At 46.5% G+C, this 18,523-nt stretch overlaps 1 protein-coding gene and 1 long non-coding RNA gene across 19 annotated transcripts in view; one reads left to right on the forward strand and one right to left on the reverse strand.

Moving 5' to 3' along the window:
• The window catches only part of eys (eyes shut homolog), a 3,376,609-nt gene that overhangs the window by 2,054,558 nt on the left and 1,303,528 nt on the right, over nt 1–18,523 (forward strand). For all 18 annotated transcript variants that reach the window (XM_038800705.1, XM_038800706.1, XM_038800712.1 and 15 more), the window contains one exon: nt 17,147–17,344. In XM_038800705.1, coding sequence (XP_038656633.1) covers nt 17,147–17,344 — 198 coding nt within the window. The remainder of the gene's footprint in view (nt 1–17,146; nt 17,345–18,523) is intronic.
• LOC119967767 overlaps nt 1–18,523 on the reverse strand; it is a 234,003-nt gene that overhangs the window by 160,830 nt on the left and 54,650 nt on the right. The window lies entirely within an intron of this gene.

Below are 18,523 nucleotides of genomic sequence, written 5' to 3' on the forward strand. Positions count from 1 at the left end.
TGGCTTTTAGGCAAGCACGGTGGCGCAGTGGGTTAGCCCTGTTGCCTCATGGCGCCGAGGTCCCAGGTTCGATCCCGGCCCTGGGTCACTGTCCCTGTGGAGTTTGCCCATTCTCCCCGTGTTTGCATGGGTTTCACCCCCACAACCCAAAGATGTGCAGTCTAGGTAGATTGGTCACGCTAAATTGCCGCTCAATTGGAAAAAATGAATTGGGTACTCTAAATTCTTTTTTAAAATGGCTTCTAACAGGCCAGTTAGGCTAACTGGCCTGTCATTTCCTTCTTTCTGAATAACAGAGTTACATTTACTATTTCCAATCTAATGGACCTCCCCCAAATCAAGGGAATTTTGGAAAATTAAAAAAATACATCAACCGTGTCATTAGTCACTTCTTTCAAGAAGTTGGTTAGCGTGAAGTTAATCTGGGCCTCGAGATTTATCAGCCCACAGACCCAACAATTTGCTCAATACCACTTTCCTGGTGATTGTATTTATCCTGAATACTCTTCCATTTCCTGATTTACAGCTGTTTCAGGGATGTTACTGGTGTCATTTTGTGCACAGCAAGCTCCCACCATCAGCAGTGTGATGATCTGTTTTGAGTGATGTTGGTTGAGGGATAACTATTGACCAGGCCACTTCCCTTGCTGTCCTTTGAAATAGTGCTTGGAATGCTTAAGGTTCACCTGGGAGGGCAGACAGGGCCTCAGTTTAATGTTGCATGGGAAAGGATTTCATTTAATCGCTTCTGTTCAGAAAGAACAGCGCATTACGAACCGCTGCTTTGTTTCAGAGTTGTTGCTGATGTGCAGATGACATTTGATTATCGGGCTCTTATGAGAGAGGAAATGCCCTGGCTGATAGCAGCTGTACAATGTGTGACAGTCTGTGCTTACAAAGAATAAATCGGAAAGGAAACCCTGACGTCTCGAAACAAGTAACCTTCCAGACTGACAGAAGGTGACAGATGTGAGATGGAGGCATAATCCACAGATGAGATGGGAAAGCTTTGGTCTAAATGGATGGCAAATCCATCATTATTAACCAATACTTGTAGAGCTGGAAGCAAGCTCTTCAGCTCAGCATTTCACACTGCTGCAAGTTACTGACATGCTTCATGTCAGAAAGTACACGCCTGGATACTACACTGATGTCTGTGAAATCATGAGCCAAAGGTAGCAGATCACAACAAGGCAAGTATCCCATATTGCTCTCAGAAGGGCTGATGCACAGAATCACTTGAGTCATGTTGGGGCTCAGAGAGCTAAATTGTGAGGACATAGACTCAACTTGTATTTCTTTGGGTATAAAAGATTAATGATGATTTAACTGAAGTGTTTAAGGAGACAGCTTAGATCAGAGAGAAGCTGTTTGTTGTGGTGGTGGGAATTAAGAAAGATGGGTAAAGCTTTGAATGAGAGTCAAGCCCTTCATAGGTAATGTTGGGAAGCATGTCACACAAAGGGGAATGGAAATCTGGAACTCACTCTCCAGGAAGCTACTGAGGCCGGATATGGTCTAAAACATTCATAACTTGAAGAACAAAGAACAATACAACACAGGAATAGGCCCTTCGGCCCTCCAAGTCTGTGCCAACCATGGTACCTGCCTAAACTAAAACCGTATGCACTTACAGAGTCCTTCCATTCCCACCCAATTCATATATTTGTCGAGATACCCCTTAAATGCCGCTTTCGCACCTGCTCCCACCACCTCCCCAGGCAGCGCGTCCCATATATTTCCCAACAGTAAAAAAAACTTGTCTCGCACATCTGTTCTAAACATTTCCCCTCACACTTTATACTTATGTCACCTAGTACTTGACTCTCCTACCCTAGAAAAGGGCATCTGACTATTCACTCTGTCCATTCCACTAATAAATCTTGGAGACCTCTATCAGGGCGCCTCTCAACAGCCGTCGTTCCAGTGAGAACAGACCCGAGTTTATCTAACCTCTCCTCACAGCAAATGCCCTCCATACCAGGCAATATCCAAGTAGACTGCCTCTGCACCCTCTCCAAAGCATCCACATCCTTCTGGTAGTGTGGTGACCAGAATTGCACACCATATTCCAAATGAGGCCTAACTAATGTCCTGTACATGACTTGCCAATTTTTATATTCAGTGCCCCGACCGACGAAGGCCAGCATGCCGTATGCCTTCTTGGCCACCTTATCCACATGCGTGAAAGATTTCCAGTAGAAAAGGGTAAAAAGATGTATAGAAACAAGGCTCTTAGGATACAGATCAGCCATGATGCAATTGAATCTGAGAGATGGTTCAAGGGGCTGAATGGCCCCAATGCTAGTTCTCAAGGTAGAAGGAGACTATCGGGGGGTATTTTCGTTTTCACCTTTCCGGTCATATCCGTAACACCAGCCTTTAAAGACCTTTATTGAATGATCGTTCAGCCTTTGAGATTCCAAACATTGGGAATTGAGAGAGATGACAACAGGGACATTATAACTGAGCTTGAGATACATCTACAACCCAGAATGGAGAGCCCACTCGTGGTCAATGGCAAGAGCTTCGATCGATGGTTATTCTTCATCTCACTTGGCATGGGGACTCCATTGGGGTCAAATGGGGGTCACAGCTGCACTTTGCGAGGACGAGATACCCAGTGGTGATTTTCACCCAAATTGGTCCATTAGTGGCCAGCACGGTCAGGCTCACCAGCCAGTGAAGGAAAGCGGGCAGTCGTTCGGACCTGGAGAGAAAATGGCACTGAAGGAGATGAAGCCTCAAGTTCAGAAAAGAGAGAGGAAGACATGGCAATTTGAAGCAAAATAGTTTAACAAAGGCAAAATATTACATAGAGTGGAAATCTGAATGTAAACAGAAAATACTGGAAAGGCTCAGCCAGCCTGGGAACATCTTTGCAGAGAGGAAGAGTTGGTACTTCAGGCTGATCACTGGGAGAAGTTAAGAGATGTCACAGCTTTTAAGCAAGCACAAAGCAGGGAAATGGAGATGAGAAATGTAACCCAACCTGAGCAATAGTCGCAGGTTATTGGTGAATAAGTGTTGCTTGATAAAACTGTTGATGATCCCCTTCCATCGTTCGCTGATGATTGAGAATAAATTTAGGGGGCAGTATAATTCGCGAGGTTGGATTTGCCCTGGTTGTTGTGCACAGGACATTCCCTGGCAACTTTCCACATTGCGGAGTAGATGCCAATGCTGTCGTTGTACTGAACAGCTTGGCTGGGGTTGCAGCAAATTCTGGAGCACGAGTCTTCAGGACTATTGCCAGAATATTGTTAGGGTCTATTTGCAGTATCTAGTGCCTTCTGCCAATTCTAAATATCACGTGAAGTGAATTGAATTAGCTCCAGACTGGGTATCTGTGACAGTGGGGACCTCTGGAGGAGGTCTTGCCAGCATTTTCTGTTTATACCGTGTGTTTTTAACCTGGTGCAGCTCACATCGGCTCTCCTTTGGGATGCAGTATGGGAAAGAAAGCTTTTCGTTATTTCTGATCTTGCTCCTGGATTATTCATTTTCTATTCATGCCCTCTGGTCTATTCTCTGTGAAATAGCTTGCAGACTTCAACCTGTTTTTTGAAGACCTGTCAGAAGCAAACAATCTGGTCTTTTCTTCAGTGAAAACAGGAACATAATTTTGAGCTCCTGGCTACCTCATATAGGGACCCTGCTGATGTTAGCTGTGAGAGTGTCTCAAAACAGTAAAGGATCATTAAAACACTGGTTCTTAGTGGTGTTATTTGTTTGGAATAATGTAAGGAACAGTGTACAACCCAGTGAGGACCCTGACCAGTCATTGCGTAAACAATTAATGAAAAATATTTATTAAAGTAAAATAAAAGAAAAAAACGCATGTCAAATATACACTCTTGTCACTGAAATACATGAATAACTAAAACATAATTTTATCTGAAGTTACCTCTTGTTCCCATAATATACGCACGTTCCCTGAACTCACAGACATCCTTTTCCTAAGCAACATCCAAATACAGTGGGCGGAATTCTCCGCAGGGGGCCGAATTTGTGAAGGCCGTCATGAACTCGGAGCCCGCTCCCCGCACCTAATTCACCCCCACCCGGGGGGCTAGGAGCGGGCCTCCGTCTTTCTCGGCAGCGACCTCGTCACGCCGTGAATGTGAACTCATCCGCGCATGCGCGGGTTGCCGGTTCCAACCCGCGCATGCGCAGATGACTTCATCGCGCAGACGGCATGACCCCGCGCATGCGCGGTGGACGTCTTTCACCTCAGCCGCCCGGCAAGACGGGGTGGCTTGATCTTGTCGGGCGGTGGAGGGGAAAGTGTGCGCCCGTTTTGGATGCTGGCCCAACGATCGGTGGGCACCGATCGCGGGCCTGTCCCCTCCCGAGCACAGTCGTGGTGCTCCCATGCCAATCGGGCCCCTAGATGCCCAAAACGGGCATCTGGCGCCCGTTTCACGAATGCAGCGACCAGGCGTGGTTGCTGCCGTGGTGAAACGAGTGTGAAGGGCCGGCCGCTCGGCCCATCGGGCTCAGAGAATCACCGTTCGCCGTGAAAAACGGCAAGTGCCGATTTTTCCAAGCTTCGGGGGGGGGAAAATCGCTGGGGGCGCCAAAAATGCCGGGAGGCCCTCCCACGATTCTCCCACGCCACATGGGGAGCGGAGAATTCTGCCCAGTAACTCTATAGGTCAAATCTGGTTAATAGGTATCTCACATATTGCTTAGGTGACCAAGTCTGGGAAAATCTCTCATTCTGGTTGAGCAAAGGCATGAAACTGTGCCTTTGAGAGGAGAATAGCTGAAATCTACCATGACTCTAAATGTTAAATGGAAGAGGCCTCGGTAGCTTGGATCATAGATAGAATTGGCTTGTCTGACTATTGGATGGAGAAACCAGCCTGCTTCTAAAAAGAGGGTGTGAGCAGTTATAGTGTACACCCGATTATAGAAAGGATATTGTTAAACCTGAAAAAGGGTGCAGAAAAGATTTACTAGGATGCTACCAGGACTTCATGGTTTGAGTTATAAGGAGGGGCTGGATAGACTGGGACTTTTTTCCCTGGAGCGTAGGAGGCTCAGGCATAATCATAGAGAGGTCTGTAAAATAATGAGGGGCACAGATAAGGTAGATAGTCAACATCTTTTCCCGAAGGTAGGGGAATCTAAAACAGTCAGTGACCCAAGCCGGGAATCGAACCTGGGACCCTGGAGCTGTGAAACAACTGTGCTAACCACTGTGCTACTGTGCATAGGTTTAAGGTGAGAGGGTAGAGATACAAAAAGGTCCAGAGGGGCAATTCTTTAACACAGAGGGTGGTGAAAGTCTAGAACGAGCTGTCAGAGGCAGTAGTATAGAATCATAGAATTTACAGTGCAGAAGGAGGCCATTCGGCCCATCGAGTCTGCACCGGCCCTTGGAAAGAGCACCCTACCTGAGCCCACACCTCCACCCTATCCCCGTAACCCACCCAACCTTTTTGGACACTAAGGGCAATTTAGCATGGCCAATCCACCTAACCTGTACATCTTTGGACTGTGGTAGGAAACCGGAGCACCCGGAGGAAACTCACGCAGACACAGGGAGCAAGTGCAAATTCCGCAGTCAGTGACCCAAGCCGGGAATCGAACCTGGGACCCTGGAGCTGTGAAACAACTGTGCTAACGTGTCCCCCGGGTACAATTTTGTCTTTTAAAAACTTTGGAGGGATATGGGCCAAATGCAGGCAATTGGGACTTAGTGGTTACAAACCGGGCAGCATGGACAAGATGGGCCGAAGGGCCTGTTTTCATGCTGTAAACCTCTAACTCTAACTAAATAAACTAATGGCACAATTAGATAAATAGCATAGCTCTACTCACCAGAATAGAAACATGGTTACGTGACCAAAGTTGGGAATTAACAATTTTAACACATTTAAAAAAGGCAATCAGAATGGAAAAGATGGAGTAATATCCATATTTGTAATAGATGACTAAGCGCAATGGTGAGAACGGATTTTGACTCAGAAGAGCAGGAAAGCTATGGACCTTGACACCATTCTGGCAATAGGACGGAAGACCTGTGCTCCAGAGCTTGGCATGTTCCGAGCCAAGCTGTCCCGTTACAGGTATAACACGAGGGACATGGGTTCGAATCCCACCATGGAAAAATCCCACCATGGCAGCAACTGGTGGATTTAAATTTGGTAAAATAAAGTTAGTTTCAGTACTGGTGACCATGAAAATAGTATTGACTGTCGTAAAAGCCTATCTGGTTCACAAATATCCTTTAGGGAAGGAAATCTGCCATCCTTAGCTCGTCTGGCCGACGTGAGTCCAGATCCACAGCAATGTTGACTCTTAACTACCCTCTGAAATGGCTGAGCAAACCACTCAGTTGAGTAATTAGGGATGGGCAACAAATGTCGGCTTTACCACTGACACCTACATCCCACCAAATAATTAATCTTAAAAATGAAAAGGGTTGTGGTTGTTGGAGGTCAATGATCACCCTTCCAGGACATAATTATAGAAGGTCCTCAATGTAGTGTCCTAGGCCTAATTATCTTCAACTACTGAATCAATAACCTTCCCTCCACCATAAGGTTAGAAGTGGGCATGTTCACTGATGATCACATGATGTTCAGCACAATTTGGATACCGAAGCAGTCCATGTCCAGATGCAACAAGATATGGAAAATAAGTGGCAAATAACATTTACACCACCCAAATGCCAGTCAATGATCATCTACAACAAAAGAGAATCCAACCATCCTCCTTTGACATTCAATTACCTTGAAACTGAACTGGACCGACCATATAAATACTGTGGCTACAAAAGCAGGTCAGAAGCTGGTAATTCTGCAGGTAACTCACCTCCGAACTCCCTAAAGTCTGTCCACCATCTACAAGGCACAAGTCAGGTGTGTGATGGAATACATACCATTTTTCCCGATGAGTGCTGCTCCGACAGCACTCGAAGCTCAGCACCATCCAGGATAAAGGAGCCCACTTGAATAGAACCCCATCCACCATCTTCAACATTCACCCCCTCCACCACTGCAGCAACTCGACAAGGCTCCTTCAACAGCACCTTACAAACCCGCAAACTTTTCCTAGAACAAGGGCAGCAGACACATGGGGACACCACCACCTACAAATTCCCCTCCAAACCACACACCATTCGGACTTGGAAATATATCGCCCTCCTTTCAATGTCGCTGGGTCAAAATCCTGGAACTCCCTGCCTAACAGCTCTGTGGGTGGAAGGGAGCTCCTCAGGAGGTGATTAGGAATAGGAAATGAATGCTGGCCTGGGCAGCGATGCCCACATCCCATCAATGAATAAATTTAATGAAGTAGTATGAGTATGGGTGGAGACTAGTTATGACAAGAGACAGAAATCACACTGGTGGGAGTATTTATGGATTCCCTAACATGAAGCAAGATGTTATTGGTGCTTGTAACAAAGGCAAAGCCATAATTGTCTGGTACTTTAACCTCAGATAGACTGGACCACTTTAATAGGCAAAGGTCGTCTGGAGATGATGAGTGTTCACAACAACCTCCAAGAACAAATCATTGTTCAGCCAGCTCGGGGTGAAACTATTTTAGATCTGGTACTGTGTAATGTGGCAGGGTTAATTAATAATCTGAGTAAAATATCCTCTTGGAAAAATGGATCATAATACAATTGAATTCCATACTACGTTTGAGTGTTAAACATTCAACTCCAGGACAAGAACCTTAAATGTAAATAAAGTCAATCGCATAGGGATGGAGGAAGGACATCGATCGGATAAATAAAATGAAAAAGAAAACCAGTCGAAAACATTAAAGAAATTATTGAACATGCACTGTATAACTAGGCTCCATTAAAAACAAAAGCTCAGAAAGAAAGATTCACTTGGTCTGAAAGTGAAGGATAGGATCAGGTTTTTACAAGAATGGGCTCTTCCTAAGTGCTGAAGTAAATGTTTTTCTTTGCAGCTTTTCTTTGCAGTTTTGTATTTTCCTGTGTGCTTTTCGGAGCTGCCTCACTTGCAAAAGTTGTTTGTTATGGGCAGCACGGTAGCATAGTGGTTAGCACAATTGCTTCACAGCTCCAAGGTCACAGGTTCGATTCCCGGCTTGGGTCACTGTCTGTGTGGAGTCTGCACGTTCTCCCCGTGTGTGCGTGGGTTTCCTCCGGGTGCTCCGGTTTCCTCCCACAGTCCAAAGATGTGCAGGTTAGGTGGATTGGCCATGCCAAATTGCCCTTAGTGTCCAAATTGCCCTTAGTGTTGGGTAGGGTTACAGGGTTATGGGGATAGGGTAGAGATGTGGGCTTGGGTAGGGTGCTCTTTCCAAGAGCCGGAGCAGACTTGATGGGCCAAATGGCCTCCTTCTGCACTGTAAATTCCATGTTATCTTTTGTTATTTTTAATACAGTAGCAAAGTGGTTAGCACTGTTGCTTCACAGTGCCAGGGACCCAGGTTCGATTCCTGGCTTGGGTCACTGTCTGTGTGTAGTCTTTACGTTCTCCTCGTGTCTGCCTGGGTTTCCGACCACAATTCCTGAAAGACGTGCTATTAGGTGAATTGAATCTCCCTCTGTGTACCCGAACAGGCAGTGCAGTGTGCCGACTAGGGGATTTTCACAGTAACTTCATTGCAGTGTTTAGCTGGTTTAGCTCACTGGGCTAAATCGCTGGCTTTTAAAGCAGACCAAGCAGGCCAGCAGCACGGTTCGATTCCCGTACCAGCCTCCCCGGACAGGCGCCGGAATGTGGCGACTAGGGGCTTTTCACAGTAACTTCATTGAAGCCTACTCGTGACAATAAGCGATTTTCATTTTCATTTCATGTAAGCCTACTTGTGACACTAATAAAGATTGTTATAGTATTTTTTTGCCGATTTGAACTTGTCTGTGTTCTTGGGTTCTCAGTGTCTTCTCTGCACCTTCTACAAGTTTCAAGAATATATTTTTACCCACTTTTATACAACATGCTTCATGTACAAAGACAGCAGTCTTCTTCATTGTCTGCTTCTGTGAGAGGATTTTATTGAACTGATCTTGAGACGTCTGCCTCCAGAGGCAGTCTCATTGCATCATCACATGACTACAGAAAGTCAGAGGTGAGACTGGTTACATTTCAAAACCCAACATGCCTTTACAACATCTCCACAGCCATAGCAACCAGCATCTGGCACTCCATGAATGAGAGGGATTGCATCCAGGAGAACCAACACTGCCCTTGGCGCTACTCCTATCATCAGCAGCTGGAGATCCCCTTGTAATCACCTGCATCAAAAACCCACTGAAGAAAGGGGTAGGGAGGGAGCCGGGAAGGGGGGGGGGAAAGAGAAGTGTTGGGGGGCAAAATAAGAATAAAAAGATAAAGAGTGGCATGGACACAAGGCAACCATTCTATCTGCTAGACTAACGCACTGTAAACTTTTCATTCTCAACAGAATAACCAGTTTAATGTGGAATGCATTGAGATGATCTTTTCACACAAAATACAGCAACTTCAATAAAATACATGTGCAGCACACACACCACAAAGATCCCGAGGCATCAACATTTAACAGATAGTGCAAGGACGGTAAGAGTGTGACATGGAATTGTATAATGCACCCTAGTGCTTGAGCACAGAAACTGTTCCCAAGTGCAGCAAAATGCTGAATTCTCACTTCTGCAGAGGCAGAACCTGAAAGAGTAACTGAGGCTTTATTAAATCTACGTAGCACCGTGTAGCTTAATTTTGTTTCTGAAAAGTTTAATTCATCTCTAGTTTCAACAGATTTTTGTGTGTGGGGGGGGGGGGGCGGGGGGGGGAAGAGAGTGTTTGAGATTTTCAATGGCCTTTGTGCGAAGATGTGCCTGGATATGAGAATGATTATCGGATTGGAGGGGCACTACGCCCCCAGGATTTGATCCCCATATCAATCATGACTAGCCGAGCTCTAACTTTAATGTCATGCCCCCTTGTTCAGGATTTCCCCACCAGAGCAAATAAGTTTCTCTCTAACGCTGTGATCAAATAGTAACAAGTCGTACAACACCAGATTAAAGTCCAACAGGTTTGTTTCGAATCACTAGCTTTAATCATCTTAAACACTGCAATTCTATATTGAAAGTAATATGAGCCAATTTCATGCAACTCGCCCACATAATTTAACCCTTTTAGTGCCAATATTATTCTGGTAACGCTACAGTTTAATCCCTCCAAGGCCAAGATATCATTCCTGAAGCTGAATATTATCGAAGCTGACACATGAGTGCATGACTGAGGGAAAGCAGCAGTGTCAGAGGTGCTGTCCTTTTGATGCACCATTAAACCAGGAGTCCATTTGCCCTCTCAGTTGGATGTGAAAGATTGCATGGTGCTATTTTGAAGAGGAGGGGACTGCATTCCCCCTGCCCCCCTTGTGTCCGAGCCAATATTTATCCATCAACCAACATCATAAACGTTTAGAACATTGTTGTTAGGAGTTTACTTTGTGCTAATTGGCCGCTCCATTTCCCAAATTACCATATTGACCAAATAGGCACAGACCCTGCTAATGCTAGAAATCTGAAATAAAAACCTGAAAATGTAAGGAACACCCAGCACCGAAGGTCAGGCAGCAACTGCAGAGAAAGGAACAGATTTACCATTGAAGGTCAGTGACCCTTCGTCCTGACCCTTGGGCAGCACAAGTGATTAGCACTGTGGCTTCACAGCGCCAGGGTCCCTGGTTCGATTCCCTGCTGGGTCACTGTCTGTGCAGAGTCTACACGTGCTCCCCGTGTCTGCGTGGGTTTCCTCCAGGTGCTCCAGTTTCCGCCCACAGTCCAAAGACATGCAGGTTAGGTGGATTGGCCTTAAGTGACCAAAAAGGTTAGGAGGGGTTATTGGGTTACGGGGATAGGGTTTAAGTGGGTTGGTGCAGACTCGATGGGCCGAATGGCCTCCTCCTGCACTGTATGTTCTATAACCCTGTCGAAAAGTCATCGATTTGCGAGATTATTGGGTGCGAACTTTGCACAGTTCCGGCAGGTGACTCTGGTGTTGCCTGCCATATTGAGAAGGGCTGCCCCTTGCATGTACAGGATACAACTCAAGTTCTGCTAACATGATGCCAAACATGCTTACCAGCTGATGAAATATATTTTTCAAATTTGGACCATGCAAGGTACATTAAACAAATTTGTATGTCACTCAACAGAGATCAAGCATTCAAAGGGCTTAAGTGGGTCGGTGCAGACTCGATGAGCCGAATGGCCTCCTTCTGCACTGTATCTGTGTCTATATCTAAAGAACAATGTAGAACAAAGATTAATACAGCACAGGAACAGGCCCTTCGGCCCTCCAAGCCTGTACAGTCATGATACCAACCTTAGCCAAAACCCTCGGCACGTCCTAGTGCCGTATCTCTCCATACCCATCCTATCCATGTATTTGTCAAGATGCCTTTTGGACACCGTTAATGTGTCTGCTTCCACAACCTCCACTGGCACTGCGTTCCAGGCACTCAACACCTTCTGTGTAAAAAACCTGCCTCGTACATATCCTCTAAACTCTGCTCCATGGACCTATGAGCCCTTGTGACTGACTCCTCCATCCTGGGAAAGAGTGTCTGCCCATCCACTCTATCCATGCCCCTCATAATCTTATAGAACTCTATTAGGTCACCCCTCAACCGTCTTTCTGCATGATAGCTGCATGATGCGCCCTGCACGAATGCTACTTAAAAAGCCAAGGAAATGATTTGCAGGAAATTTACGACTGTTTAGATTAGGTTTATGGAGGTACTTTGCTGAGTGTTTGGAGTTGGCCTTTGAGTGTTGGTAAGGACAAAGGAATATCTGACCCAGTTATGGGGACTGGGTTGCAGTGTCTCCAGGTCTACAAGCTGATTTGCAAATTAAGCAGAGAATGTTGGCAGAAAAATCTATAAGGGGGAGGAAAATAAATAATGGGCAGGTTTCTCGCCTTTCGGCGGCACAGTGTCCACGCCGTCGGGAACGCCACCGCGTTTCATGACAGCGTGAACGGGCCGCTGGGAATACTGATTCTGGCCCCTACATGGCGCTGGAGCAGTTCACGCCGTTCCAGCCTCCCATCCCGGCACCAACTGTGGGCCGCGGGATCAGCGCATGCGCAGCCGCCAGCGCCAACCCGCGCATGCGCGGTGGTCTCCCTCAACGCGCCAGCCCCGACGCAACATGGCACGAGAGTTCAGGGGCCAGCACGGACGAAAATAGGCCCGGGCAGTGAGAGGCCAGCCCGCCGATTGGTGGGCCCCGATCGCGAGCCAGGCCCCATTGGAGGCCCCTCCCGTGGTCAGAGCCTCCCCCCCCTCCCTCCACCCCGCCCAACAGGCCGCCCCTGTATGCAGAGTTGCCGCCGGCTGCGACTAGGTGTGGATGGCATTAGAGGGACTCTGCCTTTTTAGAACGGCCGCTCAGCCCATTCAGGCCGAAGAATGGCGGACCGGCCGCGTACAGAGAATCGCGTGCCGGCGTCGGGGCGGCGTGGCCCGGTTGCGGGGATTCTCCGGCCCAGCCCAGTATGTCTTTAAGTGAATATGTTCAGAATCTGTATCGACCATCAAACAGGATATGACGCTATCTGCCAAATGGCACAATAGTTGGACCTGTCGACCAAGCAAGATATACAAGTGTTTACAGCAAAGTGCATATACTACTGTAGTCTTTGAATAAATAAACAACATCGTTCACCAGGCCTGCTGAAGTGATATGTGTGTTTGTGTTTGAAGGATAATGGGAAACAGGGGCTAGAATTCTCCGGCCATTGCGATTCACTATTCCTGCCCGTGGTACACCCCTGCCCGCTGGTTTCCTGGCAACGTGAGGTGGCTTCAATGGGAAATTCCATGCAAACGACAGGGATCGTGAATCGCACCACCCAGGGAACAGCGTGCCGTCAAGGCACACGGGCTGAGGGACCGGAGAATCTGGAGAAACTGGCTAGGTCATAGAAGGCAGAGAGTAGCAATGGCTTGGTGCTTTTCTGATTGGGGGGGCTGTGACTAGTTTTGTTCTGCAGGGATCAGTGCTGGGACCGTTGCTGTTCGTAGTATATATAAATGATTTGGAGGAAAATGTAACTGGTCTGATCAGTACGTTTGCAGACAACACAAAGGTTGGTGGAATTGCGGATAGCGATGAGGACTGTCAGAGGATACAGCAGAATTTAGATTGTTTGGAGACTTGGGCGGAGAGATGGCAGATGGAGTTTAATCCGGACAAATGTGAGGTAGTGCATTTTGGAAGGTCTAATACAGGTAGGGAATATACAGTGAATGGTAGAACCCTCAAGTGTATTGACAGTCAGAGAGATCTAGGTGTACAGGTCCACAGGTCACTGAAAGGGGCAACACAGGTGGAGAAGGTAGTCAAGAAGGCATATGACATGCTTGCCTTCATTGGCCGGGGCATTGAATATAAAAATTGGCAAGTCATGTTGCAGCTGTATAGAACCTCAGTTAGGCCACACTTGGAGTATAGTGTTCAATTCTGGTCGCCACACTACCAGAAGGATGTGGAGGCTTTAGAGAGGGTGCAGAAGAAATTTATCAGGATGTTGCCTGGTATGGAGGGCATTAGCTATGAGATGTTGAATAAACTTGGTTCGTTCTCACTGGAACGGCAGATGTTGAGGGGTGAGCTGATAGAGGTCTACAAATTTGAGGGGCATAGGCAGCGTGGATAGTCAGAGACTTTTTCCCAGGGTAGAGGAGTCAATTACTCGGGGGCATAGGTTTAAGATGCGAGGGACAAGGTTTAGAGGAGATATACGAGGCAAGTTTTTTTTTTAACACAGAGGGTCGTGGGTGCCTGTAACTCGCTGCTGGAGGAGGTGGTGGAAGCAGGGACGATAGTGACGTTTAAGAAGCACCTTGACAAATACATGAATAGGATGGGAATAGAGGTATACGGACCCCGGAAGTGCGAAAGATTTTAGTTTAGATGGACAGCATGGTCGGCACAGGCTTGGAGGGCCGAAAGGCCTGTTCCTGTGCTGTACCTTTCTTTGTTCTTTGTTCTAATCCAGCCTAGGGTCTGTCAAGAACTATTCTCCAAAACAATGCCTGAGGCATTGGATTCAAGGTCACTGAATTATGCCACCTTCTTCAACATGACCTGAAACCTCACCCCAGGGCAAGGACTGATAAGGGAAAGGATTGCAGGACCGGCAGTGAACTTCAGGTCCAGATCCTTCCAGGCTGGAATGAGAGAGATCGGCAGCATTTACCAGTGCTCCATTCATTGGAGCCTTCCAAAGATCAGAGAGGCCACGGCTTCAGGTGAGGGAAGTTCACTGTAGTTTTGTTGAGGAGGGGCAAGAAGGACGAGAGGGCCTGTGGAATTGACAGGATAGCAGGATTCATGATGATGCAGGGCACCATCACCTGCTCTGTGTGTCAATGGGAAGAGGTACAGGAACCACAACAGTTTCCACCCTGCAGCTGGTGTGTAACTCTGCTGGAACTAATCAATTTGACGAAACCCGTTATCGGGCTGCAGCCACAATGTATTCATCCTTGATCCAGTCAGCTCTATCCACCAGTTCCGGGCGTCCGAGAGGAACCAAAGGCTCCCTGCTCAGGGATAAGAGTTAAACCCCCCCCCCCCCCTCCCCCACTAACAGATGACTGCTGACCCCCTTCCACCATCATGGCAAATGGGCAGAGCGAGCCAACAAGAGCCACATAACCACTCAGAGCTTCATCGGAGAGGATCTGGTTCCACCTGCTGAAACAACCATTTCACGGCCTGCACCGCTCAGGGGGAGGGCTACAGAACATGGTGAATTTGGTCTCAAAAATCATAACCGACTACTGTGTCCTCCATAACCTCATCTTTATGAGGTGGCAGCCCTCACCTCCAAGAATCCTAAAGCCACCTCGAGGGGAGGGGGTGGAAGTATGCAGGCAGTGAGGAAAAATGAGGAAGCCAGGGTGGAGTCATGGACATCTTACAACTGGAGAATTATCACTCTATCTTCAACGATACAACTTTCCCACACAAATATGGCATACCATTATCCGCCATTCACATCCATCTGGAACACACCATCCTCTCCTTAGCTATCATACAATAAACAGAACCCTTTACCTAGCTGCTTTATCCAACCATGCATCCAAGCACACAAACATCAACATTCAGCCTTGTATATCCCCTCAGTGCCTGAACTGTTGACATGTTTTCCATGTCTGTGCTCCGACACAATGTCATTCTCAGTGCTTTGTCGTCATATTTTGTTGGGTTGTACGTTCTATTTCTCTCCTTCTCCTGAGTGTGTAGGCTGCAGTTCTTGGATGTTTGAGAACATGATAACAGAAGGGGGGGTGTTGGGTTGAGGGAGCTGGGTGGGGAGGAGAGTCTGAGTTTCATAAGCACACCACCTGCAGCATTCACTTCACGTAACTGCTGAGGATGAGGGTTAAGTGCGAGTTGAGAAGAGATATAAAGGAAGGAGCATACCATAATGCTCGATGCACTATACAAAGACCATGGGCTCTGTGGTAGCCATCAGATTATTCCAAGCATCATGTCCTGCATCAGATTGAATAGTTGTTGTCTGTAGATCCCCATTGGGTCTCTGCTGTTCCCTCTTGTCATGGGTTACTTTGAACTTGCAAGAGAGATTGCAGAAAGTCAGTGATTGGGTGACACTGAGTTTGAGTGATGCCCCTGCCTTAGCCAAATAGCTGGAGGCAACGAGAGACAGCATTGGACTGTTTGTGAGAATGGAATGGAGTATCTACGAATTGCAGTGCCCTCTCCTTATGTCAACATTCCCATGCTGCTTGAAGTAATTATCAATCAGTTGCAGCCTTTATTTAACCAGGACTGCTTCCCTTTCAGAGGGACAGACTGCCTTAAAGAGCAACAGGTTAACTAGTACATGCGCTAGCCTTGCATGCTATTGGGCCCCCTGTCGGGTATGTATTCAGCCTGCAGTGGTGTTGCAGGGTACAATCAGTGAAATAAGGGGGCAGCACAAAATTTGTGAACTGCTTACCTCTAGCTCAACGGCAAAATAATGTTGCGAGACATGACCCCGATGCCGAAAGATGGTGTCAATAAAGTTTTGACTTAACTATGTTTCTCTCTTCAGAGATTATACCTGGCTCACTGAGCAAGCCCAGCATTTACTTTCTTTAACTTTAAAAGTACATAATTGGTTGTAAATTGCTTTGGGTCAACCTGGCGTCATGAAAGGTGCGATATAAATGCAAATCTTTAAACGCAAGTCAGATAATCTGCAACTGTTGTTCAGCTTCAACCTTTGTATTTCAGGTTGACTTCATATCTAAGCTCTTTCACTCTTACATCCTTTCAGGGTGTAATAAGTGACTAATAATGTGAATTATTGCGTGCTAAGACAAATTAAATGTTATTGCTCGCCAATGTTACTCACGTACCTATGATTTCATTGTGTGACAAGTTAAGAAAAATAAGCTCTCAAAATTCACAGGGCTTGAAGTTATGATTAATGTGATTTCATTTTCTCCCCCCTAAGAGCAAGAATGTGTTTTAAATGTGACCAACATAAAGCTCCTCTCATCGCTCTGTAAAATTATTTTTAAATCAATTTCTCAGTTATACGGTCTCCTCATAATTCAAAGTCACTTAATTTGAAATAGCTGATATTCCAATTTTATTGAACACTCAACTCCCACTTTGTTCTTTATTATCATTGTTTCATTCCAATTATTCTTATTTTTTAATGTCAAAGAAAGACTGAATTATTGGTGGAAAATATAACCCGATATTATTGTTAGCCACCCCGTAATATTCTTAGCTTTAGAATCAGAATGAATTAGGAGAAGCTTTTTTGATCATTTATACAGGTATGCTGAAAAGAGGACTGGACATATAGAACATTACAGCGCAGTACAGGCCCTTCGGCCCACGATGTTGCGCCGTCCTGTGAAACCCCTCTAAAGTCCCTCTACACTATTCCCTTATCGTCCATATGCCTATCCAATGACCATTTGAATGCGTTTAGTGTTGGCGAGTCCACTACTGTTGCAGGCAGGGCATTCCACGCCCTTACTACTCTCTGAGTAAAGAACCTACCTCTGACATCTGTCCTATATCTATCTCCCCTCAATTTAAAGCTATGTCCCGTTGGTGGGTTGTGCTGGCAAAGATGTTGGGGAACTGGTTGTAACAGCTTTGCTTGTTTTCTTTAAGGCTTCAACTGTGAGTCTAAGCCCTGTGAAGCCTCCAACCCCTGCGAGAATGGCGGCGCGTGTGTGGAAGAGAGGGATTTGAACACATACCCCCTTGGATTCCGCTGTGCCTGCACAAGAGGCTATGCCGGTCCACGGTGTGAGAGTAACATCAACGATTGCAGCACTAGCCCATGCCTCCATGGATTTTGTTACGATGGTACGTTTGTGGCCTGTTAGTCAATTCTGTTGCTGGGTGCTAGAATTTGAATCTATAGTCATGTGTATTTCTGGAAGTTTCATCATACGGGTTGTTGCCTCCAACTGCACAACCCTGCTTCACCCTCCGGCACTCCCATCATTAGGCCCTTGACACATCCATTATCGTGATGCCCTCCTTCTCACGGCCAATTACAAAATGGAGAGAATCTTTTGAGTGGGATTTACCAACCACTCCAATGTGTGCTTTTCAGCCACGGAGGCGGCCCGCTAGAGGGTCTACCGCCCCCACCATTGTCAACAGGTTTTCCCGCCTGTTATTTCCTGATTGAATGATTCTTGACTCTTGGTCAGCCTTTTTGTATCTTTCAGTAACCATTAAGTGGTGCATTCTCCATGGCAACACCTCTACCAATCAGAGTCCACTTGCCGACCAACCAGCATTCTCTTCTCATGCAGCATAAATTATATCAGTAATCATCCAAGGTATATTGATGACAGCAAGACGAAAAGCTTTGACGTCTCTTTTTTCAGCAACACTCTAGCCTTTTTATCCTTCTCCACTATTTTTATAACTAGTCACCAAAAATTATGAAATAACGCACCATACTTTTAAAACGTTTTTCTCCCAGACAGTTAGGTCTTGCAGTGCTGTGAGTCGCATCCCTGCCTCTTGAGTCAGAAGCTTTGGGCTCAAATCCCTCCCTAGGACTTGATAGGCAAAAGGTGTGTTCACAGTGTGGTCAAATGGGATAATTAGCAAAAATATTTCAAACACGCAGCAATGGCACGTGCTTAGAATGGGAGAGATTCCTGGTCAGCCATGTGAAAGAAAGATCATGATGCATAGCTCCAATATAAATATGCATGCAAAAAGTGCATCTTGCTCCAGCAACCCGGACATCCTGAGTGAACTGGAGCACTCCGGTGTTGCCCGTAGAAGTACCCTGGAGATTAATCTTCAATCCCTACAGAGTCTAGGTCAGTACTGGAAGCTTGGCAACTCCAGTTGGTGCGGATGGCAGCATCACAATCAAGTAGCTCTGGCGGGTGAACAGCGAGTAATTTAACGTAAATTTAGCCTCATCCAAGATGTCTTCTACAGCCTCTTTACCAAAACTGTCGTGACTCCTGGTAGTGCAGTTTATGTTTCCATGGGTCAGTACCGCAGCTAATGAGA

This window comes from Scyliorhinus canicula, chromosome 6, assembly GCF_902713615.1.
Source record: "Scyliorhinus canicula chromosome 6, sScyCan1.1, whole genome shotgun sequence".
NCBI lineage: Eukaryota > Metazoa > Chordata > Chondrichthyes > Carcharhiniformes > Scyliorhinidae > Scyliorhinus > Scyliorhinus canicula.